Raw genomic sequence first — 19,265 nt, forward strand, 5'->3', positions numbered from 1 at the left:
ATATATATATACACATACATACATACACATAATAACATTAATCCTATTTCTGCATTAGTCATGTTATAGGAGAAAAAAATCAGAGCAAAGAAGAAAAACCTCAAAATAGAAAAAAAAACAACAGCATCAAAAACAAAAGAAATAGTATGGTTCATTCAGCATCTATACCCGCAGTTCTTTTTTTTTTTTTTCCTGGATTTGGAACTCTTCTGTACCATTGCATTGGTGAGAAGAATATAGTCCATCACAGTAGATCAACACTCAATGTTGATGATACTGTGTACAATGTTCTTCTGGTTCTGCTCATCTCACTCATCATCAGCTCACGCAAGACCCTCCAGGTTTCTCTGAACTCCTCCTGCTCATCATTTCTTACAGCACAATAGTATTGAAGAAGGTCACTATTGAAGGGGTGATGGGTGGAGGAAGACATTTGGGAAGGGTGATGGCGTTTGAGGTGGCCTTTAAGGGTAGCTGGCTATTCTTCAGGGAAAGGGAACAAGAATATCCTACTTAGTGTTGTTAGCACTCATAGGATATTCTTGAGCATGTTCTGTTTCTTCATGTAGATGTCTTTATTATTTCCTCGATTAGATTGTAAACTAATGGAGGCCAGTTCCAACCAATCTTACATGACTTTGTATCCCCTGCAGTATCTAGCACTTATAGTCTTAGTGGATAATAGACACTCAAGACTGCCAGGCTAGGTTTATAAAATATTTTCATTATAGGTTTGTTTGATTTTGTGTATGACTGAGTTAAGTCATAATTTGTTGGACACTTAGCTAAGAATAAGAATTATTCAAAGTCTCCTTTTTTATGTATGACTCATTATGTTCAATACAATAACTAATAGCACTTCTGTAATTTTTTTGGTTACACACAAATTCTCATTTCATGAGACAATCACAGAAAAAGCCAGATGAAGCTGTGTTCCAAAACATTGTTCACTATTGAAGTAGCTGCTTTCATATTAATGCCGACTTTGCCCCCTTGTGGTTTTGTGCAACAAGTGCTATGGGAACTAAATTCACCTTGTAAGTGATAGTGATGCACGTTTTGAGGACGGAAGTTTTTTGTTAATGCATTATATGGTTTTGCTTGACCTTCTAGGCAGGTATAAATTAGGGGAACAATTTTCTTGAATGTGGGGCAGAAAGTTGGTGGAGAACTTCAAGGTCTCTGGTTAGATGTTTAGATTTTAAGCAGGTGGCACTTAGGAGCCATGGTAGACTTTTGAGCAGGGAATCAGTCTAAGCCATGAGGAAAGGAGAATGTAGAGCTGGAAGAGAATTTTTAAGACCAAGTAGTGCAGCCCTTCATTTTACAGATAAGTAAACTGAGCCCTAGAGCGTTGAACTTGGATTCTTTGACTCCAGTGCTGTCCTCTTTCATGACAGCTTGATTGCAATATCTGAGCTATTCTACAGTGAGTAGAATGCTGGACTTGGGAGTCTGGAAGACCCATGCCCAAATCCTGCCTACAATACTTGGTAGATTTGTGACTCTGGGCAAGTTATCCAGCCTCTTCACCCTCAGTTTCCTCATTTGTAAAACAGGGATGATAATACCTTACAGGGTCATTGTAAAGTCCATATGAAATGGTATATGTCAAGGCAGAGTTTAAAGTGGTATTGAAATGTCAGCTCTTTCTGTTAGATGGGATAAAGGGGAGCTAGAGACAGCAGCCTGGCTTGGACCTTGTGACAATGGGCTCAGAGTATGCGGGGATTCGGCCATGAAACAGGGCAGCAACTGTCAGAATTAAGAGCCCCTTCCAGTGTTCTGGCAGATTTACCAGCAAGTTGCTCATACGCTGGATTCATTTCAATTTAATTAAAAGGTGACCTCAGGGTTACAAGACTATGAGGCTTAAAGGCCAGTGCTGGAAACTGGAAATGGGTGTTTTGGGAAAGGACGGCAGTTTAGGCTCAAATATAATTTACAATTGTTGATGAATTGCTTTGTCTTCAGTCATTTTTTATCAGTTCGATTAAATTGTGTTAGCCCCTTAAGGACAAGAATGAAAATGTCTTTTTTTTCCCTTCCCTCCTTAAGCCCAACCAAGCCAGACCTCGGCTTGTGTTCTGCACCTAGTAGGTGCCACTTAGCTATGGATTCCCTAAGTATTCATATCCAACACTAAAGTTCCTTAGGAGAAAACATTTTAAACTTGTCTTCAGTTAGGATTTCTAAGTGCCAGAACTAGTTACCGAGGTAAATTATAGATTCTTCTCCCCTTGAGGTCTTTAAAAAAACAAATAATTATACATCTGACATCCCATGGAGGTCTTCCTAATAATTCCATCATCTGTCATTTCTGTAGTACTTAACTATAGGCATTCCTAGATTCTCTTATGGGTTCTCATACATGTGTTTCACTAATAGGAATCTTTTGGAGTATTGCTTCCGAATGCTTGATGATTTTCTCAAAAATACGTTTATAATTTCCCTAGTCCACATCTTTGTACTAGTTATTTTGTAAAACCATATTTTTTATTTCTTAGTCTTAATCCATCTTAATTATTTTAGAATGGCCATTGTCCTCTAAAATGAAATAATTTTACAATCTTCTATCAGTATTTTTTTTTTCATTGTACCTGGACTTCACATTGGAGTCACCAAGTGTCAGCATTCACATTGGAGGCTCTTGTGAAATGTTTTGTAGGCTTTTCTCTATATTTCACTACATCATAAAATCATAATTTTAGAGCTTGAAAGGGGCCTTAGAAATAATCTTTTCCAGCCTACCCATTTTACAGATAAGGAAACTGAGCTCCCGAGAGGTTATATGACTTGCCAAATGTCATCCAGTATTAAATGGCAGGGTCAGAATGTGATCCTCTGTGATGCCCTGAGTTCAGATTTAGTGTGTTCAAAGCTTTCATCTTCACGTCAGAAGATGAAGAATCGATCTTCCTTTCCCACCACAGTTACGGTTCTTCCAAAAGCTTCCATGTTCTTGCTTATACTTGGAAGGTGCATTGAATCTAACTGGCTATATTAAAAATCGTTCGGGATAACTTTAGAATTTAGGGTATAGGGAATTTTTTCAAAGATCCATTTTGTAAATTCCTTATTGCTGAAAAAGGAGACCAGATATGATTAAACTAATTTTAGAATGATTTTTTGTTTATTTAGAATCCCCCCCCGTTACATGTAAAAACAAATTTTAACATTGATTTTTAAAACTTTGTGTTCCAAATTCTCTTCCTTCCCCATCCCCTCTTAAGAGCTCAAGCGGTTCAATATAAGTTATACCTGTGCAGTCATGCAAAACATTTCCACCTTAGTTGTAAAAGAAAACAAACAAAAGAACTGTACCATGAGTACTTTCTCTGTGGAGGGATTGCATTTTTCATAAGTCCTTCCGAGTTGTCTCGGGTCACTGCATTGCCGAAAAGAACCAAGTCATTCACAGCAGATCATCTTATAACATTGCTGTACATTTCACCCCAGGCCTTTCCGATGGCTTCCTTCTCATCACTTCCCACAGCACAATAGTGTTCCATCTCAATCTCATCCCACAGTTTGTTCAACCATTCCCCAATTGATGGGTATCACCTCAATTTTGAATTCAACTTTTTAAAAATCTCTTTTAGGATACCAACCTAGTAGTAGTATTGTAGAATGAATTTAGTATCAAGGTTTTATACCAGAGGGTTTTTTTTCCTCCTGTAGTAGCATTTTATTTTAACATGATTGCTTTAGGAAGGCATAGCTTTTTAAATATCTCTGTCTCTCTAGATATATCTAGTATGGCTTCTCCATGCTTTGGTGTGAACAAAATAAGTAGTAGAGTTTTGTTGTTAAAGTGTGAGATTAAAAGGAGAAAAGCAGAGCTCCAGTCTAGTGGAGTCCACTAGGTGGTGTAGTTATATGGTTTATTTTAGTAGTTAACTTTAACTGTTTAATACCATGTCTTGAAAATCCGGAATGCCAACAAGACAAGGACAGAAGGAGGGGAGTGTTCAAGGTGAGTGAGCAGCTTCCTTAGGAAGCCTCTGACAAGTGTGGAGTCTAATGAGAGAACAACTTCACACTTAATTACATAGGATTGTAGATCTGCAGCTGGAGGGAACTTTGAAGGTGATCTGATTCAACCCCTTTTTTTTACAATAATGAAAACAGATCTAGAAAGGCTAGGAGATGTGCCCAGGGTTACACAGGAAGCCGGCAGTGTTTGAAGGCAGCGCCTTTGCCTCCCTGGCCAACTTCCATCAACTGGTACAGGGAGTAAGTATCAGGTCCTTCTTCTGTTCTACGTGCACCAACAAAGAAGCATGATTCACAGCAGCCTGGAGCCCACCGACAGGCTTGTCGACATCACGCTGTCTGAGTTGAAGTCAACCTCAGAAGCTCTTTCAGCGCTAATCCACTTCTGAACTAGGGCGACTTCTCCCATAGCGAGCCATCCTGTCCATATTTGCAGACTTCCAGTGAGTGGGCACCCACTACTTTCCAAGAAAGACCTTGCTGATTTTGCTCACCTCTCTCTGTCTCCTCGTATCAGGCTTAAGTCTGCCTCTCCACATCTCATCACGCTTAGGTCTCTCCTCTGGGGCCAAGCGAGACCAGTCTAATACCTCTTCTCTGCAGTAGAACTTTGAGGGATTGAAGACAGCCAACACATTCCCTAGGTCTTCTCTCCTGGCCAAACATTCCTCACTTCTTCAGATCTTCTTAGAGCATATTCTCCAAGCCTCTCATCATCCTGGTGACCCTCTGGACAGGCTCAACCTTGGCTTGGTCTTTTTAGAGATGTGGCTGTCAGAACTGACCATTGCTCCCAGTGGGACCTGACCAGGGGAGTGGCCTTTGCTAAGCCCTCTGCCTCCCTCCCTGCAGCCTAGGACAGCATTAGTCTTTTTGGCTTCCTTGTCATCCTCCTGACAAACGAAACCCCCTAATCTTTTTACCCACTTAACTTTGAAATAGGAACTATTCATCTCTCTCCTGTAATGGACTTGTTAAATAGATTTTTTGGAACCTTAGGTTTAGGTGAAGTGGAATGACATTGGGTAACCTGGCAGCATAAGACTTTTCCCTTTCTTTGTACCCTGTGGCTTAGCGTAGTGCCTGGCACATAGTAGGCGCTTAAAAACCAATGCCTGAAAACGGCCATTGGCACAGTCAGGTTTGGGGGGCTTAATTAGGGCCATTCTACCTAAGGGAAGACCTTTTTGCAGATTTTGATCTTCGGTAATTGTAGGAACAATGAATAAATTATTTTCCTTTCCTTGGTATTCTCTGGGTTTGTTATTCCAAGTGTACTTCAGGAACTTGAACTGTATCCTGTATCAAAGAGGCCTACTGTTTAAGAGGGTGGGTGGCTTTTCCTTCTTCTCACAGCTCAGGCTTCCTGGAGGGTGGAGGTAAAAAAGCATTAGGTATTTTATGTTGGTGGGGTGAGTTCCGGAGTGTTTGTTAGAGCATAGCATGTTTTAAAGGCAGCTAAATAAATGCTCTGGTTTTTGCCTTTGTTAACTAAATCGAATATTTCTTGTTTCCCTTCTGGAGGTGGCTTTGCTTTCTAGTACCCTTGCTTTCCCTCTTTATTTTCATTCTAATATCTCTCATCTGGGCAAGTAAGAAGAGGAGAAAACTTGGAAGGAAATATAAACTAATTTCTCAGACTCCTCTAATTACCCTCTTAGAACTGTGGAAGGGACTTTGGGAGGTCATCTCTTGACCTTCGGCTGGATTATACTGAAACTCTGCTAGGAAAAAAAAGAGTCTTTACCTCTGGAAAAGGAGAATTCCCTGCCGCTGCCACCCTTCCCCTCTGCCATGCATGCCCACCTAGCTGAGTTGTTTCTAATGCTGTTCAGTCATCATCTTCTCATTGCACTTTTTGTCTTGTCATTATTATCCAAACTCATTTGCCAAAAACTAATATTTACATGCACTGGTACTCCAGTGTACTAGGAGTATTTGCTCCCTATATAGAGAGAGGCAGGGTTAGTCAGTCAGCATTTATTAAGTGCCTACTGTGTTCTGGGCACTGCTAAGCACTGGGATATAAAGAACAGCAAAAGACAGTTCCTGCTCTCAGGGAGCTCACAGTCTAATGGGGGAGGCATCATGTCAGTGGACAGCATCTTCTGTGTATGTCAACAGAGGGAGGGTGCTAGAATTGAGGGGGATTGGAAAAAGCTTCCTGTAGTGGATGGAATTTTATCTGGGACTTGCCAGGGAAGCTGGGAGGCCAAGAGGAGGAGGAGGGAGAACATTCTGGGCATGGGTGACAGCTAGAGAAAATGCCTAGAGTTGGGGGATGGGAGGGTCTTGTGCGAGGAGGAGCCAGGAGGCCAGTGTCACTGGATCCCAGAGGATGGGTCTGAGTGGAAAAAAGAGGGGGGAGAGGGTGAGCCCCAGAGACTTCCTTTTTATTCTGCTGGTGTTTTCCCTTCGTTAGTAGCAGTAAAAAGGCTTAGAAAATGTCCAGAGCTCTGTGTGCTTGCTTGAAGAATTAGTGCTGAAGAAGAAGCAGTAAGATGGCTTTGTGTTGGTCTGGGAGCCAGGAAAGGAGGGCAGTAGGATCCAAAGCCACAGGTGGAGGCTGTGGCAGGATAAGCTGGCTGAGACTGACAGCTGTCACCTGGGCTGGACACAGCAGGCTGGTTCACAAGCTCTTGGAGACCTTGGCCTCTCACTGCCCTGCCTTTTAGCCCGGGCAAAAGAGATTGAGGTTGGGAATCCCATAGGGCAGCTAGGTGGCTCAGTGGATAAAGCACCGGCCCTGGATTCAGGAGGACGTGAGTTCAAATCCGGCCTCAGACACTTGACATTTACTAGCTGTGTGACCCTGGGCAAGTCACTTAACCCTCATTGCCCTGTCCTGCCCCCCCACCCCCCCCCCAAAAAAAAAGGGAGATTGGGAATCCCAGCTAGGCCCAGGTTGTATCTCCCAAGTATATTCTCCCATACAAGTCCTGTTACATGGTACAGTGGGGATCCACAATAATGTTAGTAAGGATTATCCTTTAGTTACTGTGTGATAAATAAATTTGGGGGGGATGTGGTAAGCTGGTCTTAGAACCTGATCTCATGTATGGCACTGTGTTTGTAAGAAAGCGTGTTCTTGGGGGCAGCTAGGTGGCGTAGTGGCTAAAGCACTGGCCCTGGATTCAGGAGTTCCTGAGTTCAAATTCGGCCTCAGACACTTGACACTTACTAGCTGTGTGACCCTGGGCAAATCACTTAACCCTCATTGCCCCGCCCCCCCCCCAACCACACACACACACACACACACACACACACACACACACGAAAGTGTGTTCTAAGGTTCAAACAAACTCACTTTAAAACCAGCTTTTTTTTTTTTTTGGTACCCACATGTACAAAAATATTTATAGCTGCTCTTTTTGTGGTGGCAAGGAATTGGAAATTGAGGGAATGCCCATCAATTGGGGAATGGCTGAACAAGTTGTGGTATGTGAATGTCATGGAATACTATTGTGTTGTAAGAAATGATGAGCAGGTGGATTTCACAGAAACCTGGAAGGACTTACTTTTGAGCTGATACTGAGTGAGATGAGCAGAACCAGGAGAACATTGTACACAGTATCAACAACATTGTGTGTTGATCAACTGTGATAGACCTGACTCTTCTCAGCAATACAATGGTCCAAGATAGTTCCAAAGGACTCATGATGGAAAATACTCTCCAAATCCAGAAAAAAATAACTGTGGAATCTAGATGCAGATTGGACCATACTATTTCTATTTTTTTTCCCCCTTTTGCTCTGATTCTTCTTTCACAGCAAGACTAATGCAGAAATATGTTTAATGTGATTGTACATATATAACCTATATCAGATTGCTTGCTGTCTTGGGAGGGGGAGGGAGGGAGAAAAATTTGAAACTAGAAATCTTATAAAAACAAATATTGAAAACTATCTCTACATGTAACTAGAAAATAATAAAATACTTTTATGATTAAAAAAAAAAACCCAAACAGCTTGAAACACCAGAAGATGGTGGTGAAAACTGAGCATTGCTTGAGTCTTGTTTGTTTTGAAAAAGCCCCCGGTTGTGTTATTGGTTCATTGACTTCTTATTGTTTGTCCATCATGACCCCAGCATCACGTTCTCTCATTCTTGTTTATAACAAGTCAACCCACTGGGTGGCAGTGTAGCACAGCAGGAATAGCACTGGCTCTAAAGTCAGAGGATCTGGGTTCATATCCTGCCTCTTACCTTTATTACTTGTCACCATGGACAAGATACTGCAATTCAGCCTCTGCAGTTTTCTCCTTTGAAAAATGAAGGAATGGGATTAGGTGGCCTCCGAGGTCCCTTTGGGCTCTTGATCTGTAATCCCCATCTTGCAGATGTAGAATCTGGTTTTTCTTGACCCAGATAAGTCTCCCTAAATTTTCCTTATTGAAATGTATTTATGGTTGTGGTTTCTGATCATTTTCCAGTGATCAGTCACTATCTCCGGGTCCGAGCCACTCCATGTCACCTAGATTTTTGTCATCTGCAGATTTAGAGAATCAATCAAGAAAGCAGACAGGTGTTTGGTAAGCACCCACATTGTGCTGAATGCTGTGGCTATAAGGATGAACAGGGAGGAAAACCCTGCTCTCAAGGAGCTTACATTCTAATGGGGGTACACAGAGAAATATAGGCAATGTAAATCGAAAGTGAACACACATAAATGTATACAGAGTAATTAAGTACAAAATAGTTTGGGAGGGGGATTATTACCAGTTGGGGGGGGGGGGACCAGGAAAAACTTCCTACAGAAGATGGTGCTTAAGTTATCTGTTTGTCTGTTTCCCTATCATTTATCACCTATCCATCTCTGTCTACCTGTCACCTACATTTTTATTACTTATCCATTTTTGTTTGTTTCTATCTGTGAGTCATGAGGTGATTGTTATACTCATGGGAGCTGATACGGTTACTAAGAGACAATATAGAAAAAGAAGAGGGTATTTAGGGCAAGGTGTTGGGGATCACCCACAGTTAGGGGATGTGATATTGAAGACCCAGCAAAGGAGGACTTAGGTAGTTGGGGAACAAGGAGAGAACATTGTCAGAAAAACCCAAAGTGAAGCAATTTTGCTGGAGGAAAGGGTGGTCGCTGGTGTCCGTTATAGCAGATCACTAGAGAAGGATGAGAAAAAGGACTCGAGGAAAGACAATCAGATATGGCAGTTAAGAGATTGTGGATAACTTTGGAGAGAGAGTGACGTGGTTGGGAATCAGACTGCGGGGGGCCGAGGAGTGAATGAGAGGAGAGGAAGTGACGGCAGCAAGTATAGCAATCTTTCCCAGGAGTTCGGCTAAGAAAGGAAGGAGAGAGAGAGGACAGCAGCTGGAGAAGAAGATTGGATTTAGTGTAGGTTTCCTAAGGATGGGAGAGACTGAGCATGTTTAAAGGCTGTAGGGAAGGAACCAGTAGAGAAGGAGAAGTTGAAGATTCATGAGAAAGGGGGGCTAATTCAGGATGCAGTCAGCTGGAGAAAACAGGAGGGGATGGATCAGGAGTGCATATGCAGAGGGCAGCTAGGTGGCGCAATGGATAAAGCACCGGCCCTGGATTCAGGAGGACCTGAGTTCAAATTTGGCCTCATACACTTGACACTTATTAGCTCTGTGACCCGGGCAAGTCACTTAACCCTCATTGCCCCACAGAAAGAGAGAGAGAGCATATGGAGAGGTTGGTTGCCTTCTTGTCAGAGACAGCAAACAGAGGAGACAATAGGAGATGATGTTAAGGAGGGTTTGAGATGAAGAGATTGGAAGAGAGAGCTTACACTGAAAGGCTTCCATTTTTTCTATAAAGTAATATGATAATAAAACCATACAATATGAAATTAGACAAAAAATATCCTTTTCCATTTCATTATTCCAATGCACATATTAAACCAGGCCCAGGTCCGTGTCTTTAGAGCACTGCCTTTTAGGTCTGCCTTCAGTCATAGTGATGCATTGATCGCTCATCGTATAACCGCTTATGTCCCTCCCCATTCACGGTTATGCTCTCCTGGTTATATTTGTTCAGTTTGACTTGTGCAGCCGCACTGGAATCCTTGCCAAAGTCCTGTCCTGTCAGTCCACCAAATCTGCCCGTTATCATCGGAGGTTAGTTATTCAGGCCGGATTATTTTTTAAAACAGTACTACCAGATCCCAAAGGTATCTCTGAACTGATTTCAAAAGTACTTTCCCCAACATTATTGTAGGTAAAGAAGTTAAACTTATAAATGCACAGTTTTTAGTTTCTCCTTGTTGTAGGAGCTTGTGTGAGTGTTATATGCAAAACACATACTTTTCTTTTTGACCCTCCTCACAGTATCTCAGGGACAGCTATTTGGCACAGTGATAGAGTTCCGGGCCTGGAGTCAGGAAGACTCATCTTTCTGAGTTCAAATCCAGCCTCAGACACTTACTACCAGTGTGATCCTGGGTAAATCACATAACTCTGATTGCCACAGTTTCCTCATTTGCAAAGTGAGCTGGAGAAGGAAAATGGCAAAGCCATGAAAACCCCAAATGGGGTCACAAGGTGTCAGACATGACTGAAAAACAAATGAACATTTTCTCTCCTGAAGAAATGAGAAGCCTGTGACTTAGTCAGCTGTTCCCCTCTGACTTAAATAAATATTTCAATGCAGAAATTTCTGAGTGGCACAACTGTGGAGATATTGAGAGATATTTTAGAGATAATCTGAATTCTTTTGTAGAAACTTTCCAACGCGGGCCAATATTGAAAAGAAGAAATTGTTACAAGAGGAGAAAGAGCAGAGAGGAGACGTATTGACGACAACACAGTTTGGGTAAGTTTTCTTCTGGTGAGCATAGTCGTTCAGCCCCTTTGACTTCCTTGTGTTCTCTTGTTGCTTATTTTATCAGAATAGATTGATAACCAATAAGTGTGACGTTCCCTGTGCCAAGAGTTTGCTTGAAAGTCCTTGCTGTTGGGACTTTCATCGCTGACTCAGAAATGGTTACGTCTTTGTTCTTGGCCAGAATGTTGGGTTTGGATGTCAGAAGGGTTCCTGGAGCTGCCTTAATTTTTAAAATTTAGTGTTTATGGGATGAGGGAGCCTTCCAGCCAGGTCAGTGTCCTGTTTGCTGAAATAAGTGTTATTGTGCATGTACCTTTGCCTTTCACTTTGTTCTAATTTCTTTCCTGACCTGATTCCTAATTTACTGTTTTAAAAAAAATAAGATTTTCCACTGACATAACCAAATCAGGTAAATGCAAGCAATCCCTGTTTGGTCAGGGGACCCAGGCCACCTTATTGGCAAAAGCACAAGGATTATGAAATGTGTAGAAGAAATAACTGCAGTCAGTATGCTAAGAGTTCATTTATTTGCTCCCACACATTGGGAAGGGGGAAAGATAACCTGATGTCATCAGCTCCTGCTTTCTCTTCTCCAAAGAAGTTGCTGTAGTTTGGAACAATTGGCCAGAGCACTGATGGACTGCTATCAGGAATACTCTGGGACGCTCCCCAGAAGCTAGCTACCGGGAGTGATCAGGTGACTGAGAATGTCTGATAGACTCAAAAGAGCACAAATTTGGCGGTCAGAGGACCCAAGTTCGAATCTATTACTTACAACCAATTCAGACTCAGACTGTGACTTCAGGTTTTTCCTTCTGTAAAATGAAGAGATTAGACTTGTTCACCTCCACATTCCATCCTGATGCTAAATCTAGGGTGCTGTGCTTACTCCCCTTTTATATACTTCATTTCAGAAGGTCATTCTTTATAACTCCATGGACATCAAAGATGCACATTGAAGCACTTTAACTTTTACTAGCTAACACTTCAATTCTCATTTAGCATCTTAGGGATTAGTTGACAGTCTGCTGAAAGCAAGAATAGGAGAGTAATCTGGTTGGGGATGAGGGAATATCAGGAGCTAGAAGATGGGACATTTTACTAGTCAGTTAGTCAATAAACCTTTAAGTGCCTGCTAATGCTGGGCACCATGCCAAGGAAGCACTGGGGATACAAAGAAAGGTAAAAGACATTCCCTCCCTCAAGGAGCTCACAGTCTGTGGGGGTTAAATAACACATAAAAAAAGAAGTGGGATGGGTAGGGGAAAGTGGGCTGCCCAGTGCTGGAGTACAGTGAATTCCTGCAGCAGGTAGGAATTGAGGAGTTCTCTCCTTAAGTGGAGGGTCTGGGCATATCTAATCTGGGCAGGGTCCCAGGGGCAGGTGGTACTGAGGAGGTGAGAATTTGAGTTGCTATGGTCCAGGTAGGCCTAGACTTAGCTGGGTGACTCAAGGTCACCCGTGCATCACATAGGGCACCTTTACCTTAAGTTCTCATCCACTGCATTAGATCCAGTGAGTGTGGGATCCGATTGGAGATTACACTAGATGAGATGCACCTGGGTCATTCTGAGTCCTCTCTGAAGGTCTTGGAATTTGGTGGGGTTGGGAAGAAGGTGGTCATAGCTTTGGCCTAGCCTGCAGCTGTGTCACAAGTCTGGGTGCTTGGTGATCCCACAGGGAATGAAATCAGACTCTGGAGGTGCGACAAGGCCAGTGAAGGGCAGCCTCAGTAAACTGAACCTGCTGACTTGATTGCCTACTGTGATGACCACACCGACCATTTGGTTGTCTCCATCCCAGAGGAACTAGAGGTTGGTCTAAAGACCGTCAAGGTGCAAGCTAGTGAATGTAGGAAGGGACCATCACCAGGGCTCTCACGGGGCGGGGCCATTGCTGGCTGATGTGCCTCCCCAGTGGATCCTCCCTCAGTTTCTATAGCAGGAGCACCTTGTCTAACACCAGGGAATGTGAGCTGGTTCCTGGGCCCAGTGTCAGGAGCAGATGTAACTGAGCAGGGCACAGTGTGAGCTTCAGGCATCTGGTGTTGAGGCTGGCGTCCTGGGGCCAGGTGGGGAAGGTTATGATCCTGGAGGAGATTACGGGCCTTACTGACAAGCAAACCTCAGGCTATTCTTTTTTTTTTCCTAGAGTTTACCTTTATTGGGATAGAAAAAGTGATGTGAATGTAACCAGCTTCAGGGAGATGACAAGTGTTCTTTCTCAGGGTGTAGATAGGTTGTGAGTATGTGTGCCCAGGGCTCCTGCTTTCTCAGGACAGCCACAGCCCACGTGCCTTAGTCCTGGTGCTTGAGGTAATTAATCAACATAGGTGGAATATCTAGTTGGTCGATGGCGTTGGCCTGGTAAGAGCCCTGAAGAGCTTTTCGGACTGCAAGACGAGCCTGGGACATCAGGGACTTGGGATGAGTTCTTTCCCTCAGCAGCAGGGCCACAGCTTCCCCACCCGGATCGATCTTCTCCAGGGGCAGAGAGGGGAGATAGACATTGGCCCCAAAGTCCACAAGGAGCTGAATGTACTCCAGCGGGCAGCTGTGCCGGAGGCAGAACTCAAGCAGTGTGCGCGGCTTGGGCACTCGGGAGAGTAGCTGTCTATCTGTGCAGTTGTAGTCAGGGTCAGCGCCATACAGCAGGAGAAGGCGGAAGCACTCGAGATGGCCATAGACGGCTGACAGGTAGAGAGGCCCGGAGCAGGAGGTGATGTTGGAAGCCCACTCTGGCACCCGAGCCTTAACATTGGCGTCTGCTCCATGGTCCAGGAGCTCCCTCAGAATCTCGCCGGCACCGTTCCGAGCAGCTGTGAGAACTGGGGAGCTGTTGTTATAGATGCTACCCCCGGGGCTGGCCCCAGCCTTCAGCAGGACCCGAACACAGTCCAAGTGCCCGTGGCTGACTGCGGTGAACAGGGGTGTCTGGGCCTTAACGTCCAGGCAGTCCACCTCTGCCCCATGGGCCAGGAGAACTTCCAGGCAGCTAAGGTGGCCACGAGAGGCAGCCAAGCGGAGTGGGGTACCTGGCACACCCCAGCCGCTGTGACTGTTGATGAAGCGCTTGTAGCGCTTCTGGTGAAGGAGCTGGTCTAGGGTGCTGGCATCGTTGTCACAGACAATTTGGTTCAACTCCTGCTTCTCACCAGCATTGTCTTCCTCGTCGGGCTGTTGCAGCAGGGAGAATATCTTACTGATGTCCATGAGGTTCATCTCTGCAGGCTGAAGAAGAACCCCTCTCATCTTGGGTGGCAGAACACACCAGATCTTCAGAAGGGATCTTCAGCCTACGAACCAGAGATGGCAGAAGGGGGAGACGGCTGGATGGAGACGAGCTCCCACGGAGGTGGTCACAGGAGAAGGCAAACAGTAGGAGGTAGCTAGGTCACAAGCCTCTCAGGTCGGTCATACCTCAGGAGAAAGTGGACACAATACTTCGCCTTTTCATAAGATGAGGGAGTTGGACCCAATGACTTCTGGGGTCTCTTGCAGCCCTCCATCGGAGCCGCTAGCCGAGGAGAGCAGAGTCGGAGCGAAACCGACCTCACCGTGGGCCAGCCGGCCGCCGGTGATGTCAGTGTCCACCTTTGTGAGGCAGGAGCCCGCTTGGGCTGGGGCGTCCCGCCCCTGGGCCACCAGGCAGCCTCCACCTCAGGCTATGCTTAGCATGTAAAGCAGAGAGATCCAGCTGGGAACAGGGCCTGTCTCCTGCCCTGCCTGTTTCCAGGTACCTTCTCCCAGGGAAGAAAGCATGGATTTCTGTTTCTCCAGCGGTGCTTTAGCTCTCACCTACTCCAGGATTGTGATGGTCTGAAGACTAAGAAATACTGTAGGTCTTCTTGTGACTCGTCAGGGGTTCATAAAAGGAAGGCTTATATCATGGCATTAGATACTCGTTAGTATTAATAACCAGAGCTTCCTCATTGGCTGCAGCTATAAAATCGCATGGGTATCCTTTGGCCTTACTGTAAACACTTAGCAGTTTTTCATTATAGAAAATGTATATACATGTTTTTTCATTATAGAAAATGGATCTTGTAAAAAAAAAAACTTGGGTTGTAACCCTTGGTGACTTTATGTTGTTTCTGGATTCTTTGGTGGTTGGTTTTGTTTGCTTGTGTGGTAAACCAGGTAGGTTTTGCTGCTTAAGGGGAGTCCGTACAGAGCAAGAGCTGTTGTTTTTTCACTAGACTCTAAAATTTGTAAGGACCAGGGTGTGGGGGGGGGCGTGGGGGGGTGGGGTGGGGGTATTGTGACATATCCAAACTTCCCCACCTAGCCTGTGCCTCATATAGTAAACACTGAATTTCACTTGTCTGTCTATTGGCATCAGTCTTACCTGTGCCCAAAAAAGTTGCTTTCAAATAACTTAGCACTGTATGGTTGGCAGTGACCCCTCCATATCTTCTGCTTTTTTATATCTATTTTTAAAAATTTCGAAAAATACTTTGTTTCTAACTTCATATTTTCTTGAGAAGAGTAGTGTCCCTTTAATCAAATTCTGTGCAGAATACTGTGCAGAAGAGAGAAAGTTTAGGTAAGACAAGATCCCTGCCTTCAGTGGAGGGTTACATTCTTATGGAGGGGGACATCAGGTGCTGCATGGGTTTGAGACTCAGGATTACATTTCTGCCTGAGAAATGTATTTGAGAGAGTTAGAAAACAAAATCTTTGCTATTAAGAAGTTTCACATCTCTCATCTACAGAAAGATGCAGAGGAAGTGGAAACAGCCTCACATCAAAGCAGCTGGGAATCAGCAGCATGGGAAGCACAGGAAGTGGCAGAAGTGGCAGAAGTGGCACGGTGGCCAGAAAACACCAGAGATGGGTGAAAATTTGGCTGAAGGCACGTCACCCACCGGCCCTCCAAGCTGTCCTCAAGCAGAGGAGCTGCGTGCGACCCAGACGGAGGCCTACCAGAAGGACGTGGATCCTCTGGGAGTGCTGGCTGACAGTGAGGCAGGTGAGGTCCAAGAGGAAATATGGGATGATATCGGTGCTGTCTCCATCCCCACCTTCCACCCTCATCGTCCAGACATTTCTGGCTCTTGCACCTTTGATCCATCAAACACCTCTCTGTCGGGAAGTGGGTGACCTGGCTTATGGTGGATCCTTTGGAATTGGTCCGTGGGCATTGTATCAAGAGGTGTTTTGGGTTTTCCCACACTTCATTGGACAAGGAATCTCTGAAACGATCTCTTTTGTTGGTTCTTAAAGAATAAAAATATTCCGTTACATTAATGTCCTGTAGCTGGTTTAGCCATTCCCCAGTTGGTGGGCACCCCTGTAGGTTCTGGTTCTAGGCTCTCTCTTCCCTCCCATTAGCCACAGGCAGTCTTGTTCTGAAGTAACATGTTCAAGTCTAGTTGAATACTTAGGATCATGAATCTAGACCCAGAGGTAGAGGCCATGTAGTCTAATCTGTTCTTTTTATACTTGAGGGACTTGAGGAACAGAGAGAGTAAGTCAGCTGCTCACGGTCACCACAGCTATTAAGTAAAGCTGGCTAGGATTTGAACATGCAACCTTTGTTGCCAAGAGACGTCATTCGTCCCTCTTTCCTTAGTGTCCCAAGCAGAAGAAGGGTGTTTAAGATGTAAAAGTAAATAAATGACTTGATTAGGGAGCCAGAGGGATCTTAGAGGTGATTTCTCCAACCCCTTTATCGTGCAATGAGGGAACTGGTTCCTAAGAGGAAAAGTGACTGGTGTCATTTCAGACACCAGTCTGTCCCCCATCTGCTCTCTCTGGTTTAAAGCCCTTTATGCTGCATCATGGGTTTTAGACCATCCTGCTTGCAACTGTCTCTGACTCTCACTTAGAGTCGCTGTGCCATCGAAGTCAAGCATAGAAAGGTCTGGGATGTGTTCACTCACTGGCTTTTTAGACTGAACCATGCTAGTTTTTGGTTTTAACTGAAAATTGCATGTGAGTTTAAGGATTGTCAGGTGAATATTCAAAGGACTGTGGAGACTGGCCCAGTTCAGTTCTCAGAAACCCTGGGGGAGAGCTGGTCCTCTTGAGCCTTCGGTGTGTCCTGGGCACCTCTGGCCATGTGGGAAGCCTCTGGTGCCCTCTTCAGGATCTTTTTAAATGCCCAAGGTCTGACTGGCTGGGCATGTAGTTATTAAACTAGTTTACAAAACAGGTTCTGTGACCCAGGTTTAAGAGCCCTAGCTGTAGAGAATGTGTTTCTGTAATTCTTTTGACATCATGTAGTGGGGGGAACCAGTCAGAAGAAGGGATTTGAATCTCAGGTCTGCTGCTTACTGCTAGTCACCTTGAATAGGTCTGGTCACGCCTCTATAGTTATTTGTAAAATGAGAGGCTTGGATTGGATAATCTCTTGGTGCCCCTGCCAGCTCTAAACCCTATAAAATCATTTTAGAAAAGGGTAGGTGAGCATCAGTCAGGTACACCTGGGAGAATTCTTGGAGAAATCTGACAAATCTGGGAGTGTTGTTAAGCCATGGATTGAGGTTAATGATAATGAACAACAATAATAATTATAGTAATAACAGCTAGCTAGGGCTTTAAGGTTTGCAGAGTGCTTTGTATGTGTTACCTCGTTTGATTTTCACAATAACCCTGGAAGGTAGGCCCTGTTATTATCTCCATTTTACAGGCTAAGAGGGAATGACTTGCCCAGGGTCATACAGTTCAAAAGTATGAGACAAGATTTGAACTCAGGTCTTCCCAGCTCCCAGCTATTCCAGTGCTCTGTTTTCTTTGCCACTTACAAAACTATTGGTACATATTTAATTAGCATGTGAAACTAAACGGTGTGGTATAGTGGGGAGAACCTCAGGATTTGGAGGTGGTAGATCTGGGTTCACATCCCCACTGTGACATGTGATAGGTTAGTCTCTTACTCTGGACCTCTTTCCTCATCTGTAAAATGAGGGTGGACTAGGTGACCTGAGATCCTTCGTGGCTCTGAATCTGAATCTGTCATCTGTGATCTGACTTGAAGATCTTAAAATACAGTTTTATATTCCTGTTGGAATTTCTGCCCTTCCCATTATCCTTAGAAACAAGTCATTTTGGTTTGAGCTGAGGAAGCCCCCAGGTGTTCTCTGCTGTTTGTCCAAGCCCCTGCTCATGGTTGCCTGGTGCCTGTTCACCTGATGAGGGCTCTGAAACAACACCCCAGAGATCCTAGGGAGACAGTGAGGTCAGTGATGGTGTAAGGAGCCTAGTAAATGAAAGCTCAGAGGCCTAAAGTGAAGAGGCAGGATTGGATGCCTTCTAAAGAGGTCCTCCCCAGCCCTGGATCTATGAAGGGAGTAGCGTTGTCCTGGAACTCAGAGAGACCCGAGTTTAACTCCCCAAACCCTGAGTAGCTGTGTGAGCCTGGGTGTATTACTTAACTGTTATATACCTCAGTTTTCTCTTCTGCAAAATGGGGGTGATGGTAATAGTATCCACTTCACAGAGTTGTTGTAAGGATCAAAGAAGTGCTTTTCAAACCTTGAAATGCCGTATAAATGGGTCAGCTGTTGTTCTTACTGCCCATTCGGTGGACAGAGAGTTGTCTGATTTGGTGGGAGGGCAGACTGTGAAGATTTGGAGTATGGTGAGATAACACTGGGCAGGTTAACAGCTAATTGATGAAAGCATAGTGTCGGGCACAGGAATGGTGACTGTCCCACTGTACTCTGCCCTGGGTAGATGCATCAAGCTCATTTTCAGAGGCCACATTTGAAGAGAGATGTTGACAAAGGGTGGCCATCGGGTGGGTGAGTGAGGGGAAGCAAAACCATTTCTAGTAATGGTTAGTTGGCCAGTATTTATCTTGGAGAAGAGAAGATTGAAGGGAAACGTACTATCTGTCTTAGTTTACTCACCTGTAAAATGAGGGGTTGGATACTGATCTCGAGAGGCCCTGCTCCTCTAAATCCTATAAAAATCATTCTCTGAAAGGTCTAGTAAATATCATTCAGGGCACCTTAGTGGATTCCGGGAGATTGCTGACAGATTGAGGAGTCTTGTCCCCCATAATTGAGGGGCTAAAGAATTCAGTTTGTTCTTCTTGGCTCCAGAGGGCAAAATTAGGGTGCAAGGGATCGAAGTTCCAGGGACGGTGCCTCTCAAGCTCAATGGAAGCAAAACTGTCCCCAAAAAGGAATCAAGGGGCAGCTAGGTGACACAGTGGATAGAGCACACCAGCCCTGGAGTCAGGAGGACCTGAGTTCAAATCCGGCCTCAGACACCTGAATTAGCTGTGTGACCCTGGGCGAGTCACCTAACCCCAATTGCCTCACCCAAAAAAGGGGGTGGGGGTGGGGATCAAGCTTTCTTGTGAAGTAGTGAGTAGGTAGGTTTGGCTCCAGGTCAGTAAGCTGCGGCTGCACAGTCCTTTGTGGGGCCTGCTGGAGAATGGACTCATGCATCGGTCAGGTTTGAACTAGACAGCTTTTAAAGTTCATTCTGTGACTCCATCCCTATTGAGG

The 19,265-nt window shown here is 44.6% G+C and overlaps 2 protein-coding genes across 2 annotated transcripts in view; one reads left to right on the plus strand and one right to left on the minus strand.

Moving 5' to 3' along the window:
* Nucleotides 1-19,265, plus strand: part of NUFIP1 (nuclear FMR1 interacting protein 1) — a 50,709-nt gene that overhangs the window by 11,624 nt on the left and 19,820 nt on the right. The window contains exons 6-7 of the mRNA XM_043995260.1: nucleotides 10,700-10,792; nucleotides 15,519-15,775. Of these exons, the coding sequence (XP_043851195.1) occupies nucleotides 10,700-10,792; nucleotides 15,519-15,775 (350 nt within the window). The remainder of the gene's footprint in view (nucleotides 1-10,699; nucleotides 10,793-15,518; nucleotides 15,776-19,265) is intronic.
* Nucleotides 13,102-14,073, minus strand: LOC122745944 (ankyrin repeat and SOCS box protein 12-like). The gene has a single exon (XM_043991401.1). The coding sequence runs from the start codon at nucleotides 14,053-14,055 to the stop codon at nucleotides 13,102-13,104; it is 954 nt and encodes a 317-aa protein (XP_043847336.1). The 5' UTR covers nucleotides 14,056-14,073.

Source organism: Dromiciops gliroides, chromosome 3 (assembly GCF_019393635.1).
Source record: "Dromiciops gliroides isolate mDroGli1 chromosome 3, mDroGli1.pri, whole genome shotgun sequence".
NCBI lineage: Eukaryota > Metazoa > Chordata > Mammalia > Microbiotheria > Microbiotheriidae > Dromiciops > Dromiciops gliroides.

Bases quoted from the DNA above. Each gene is read 5' to 3' on its own strand.
- LOC122745944 (XM_043991401.1), bottom strand. From the start codon at position 14,055: ATGAGAGGGGTTCTTCTTCAGCCTGCAGAGATGAACCTCATGGACATC.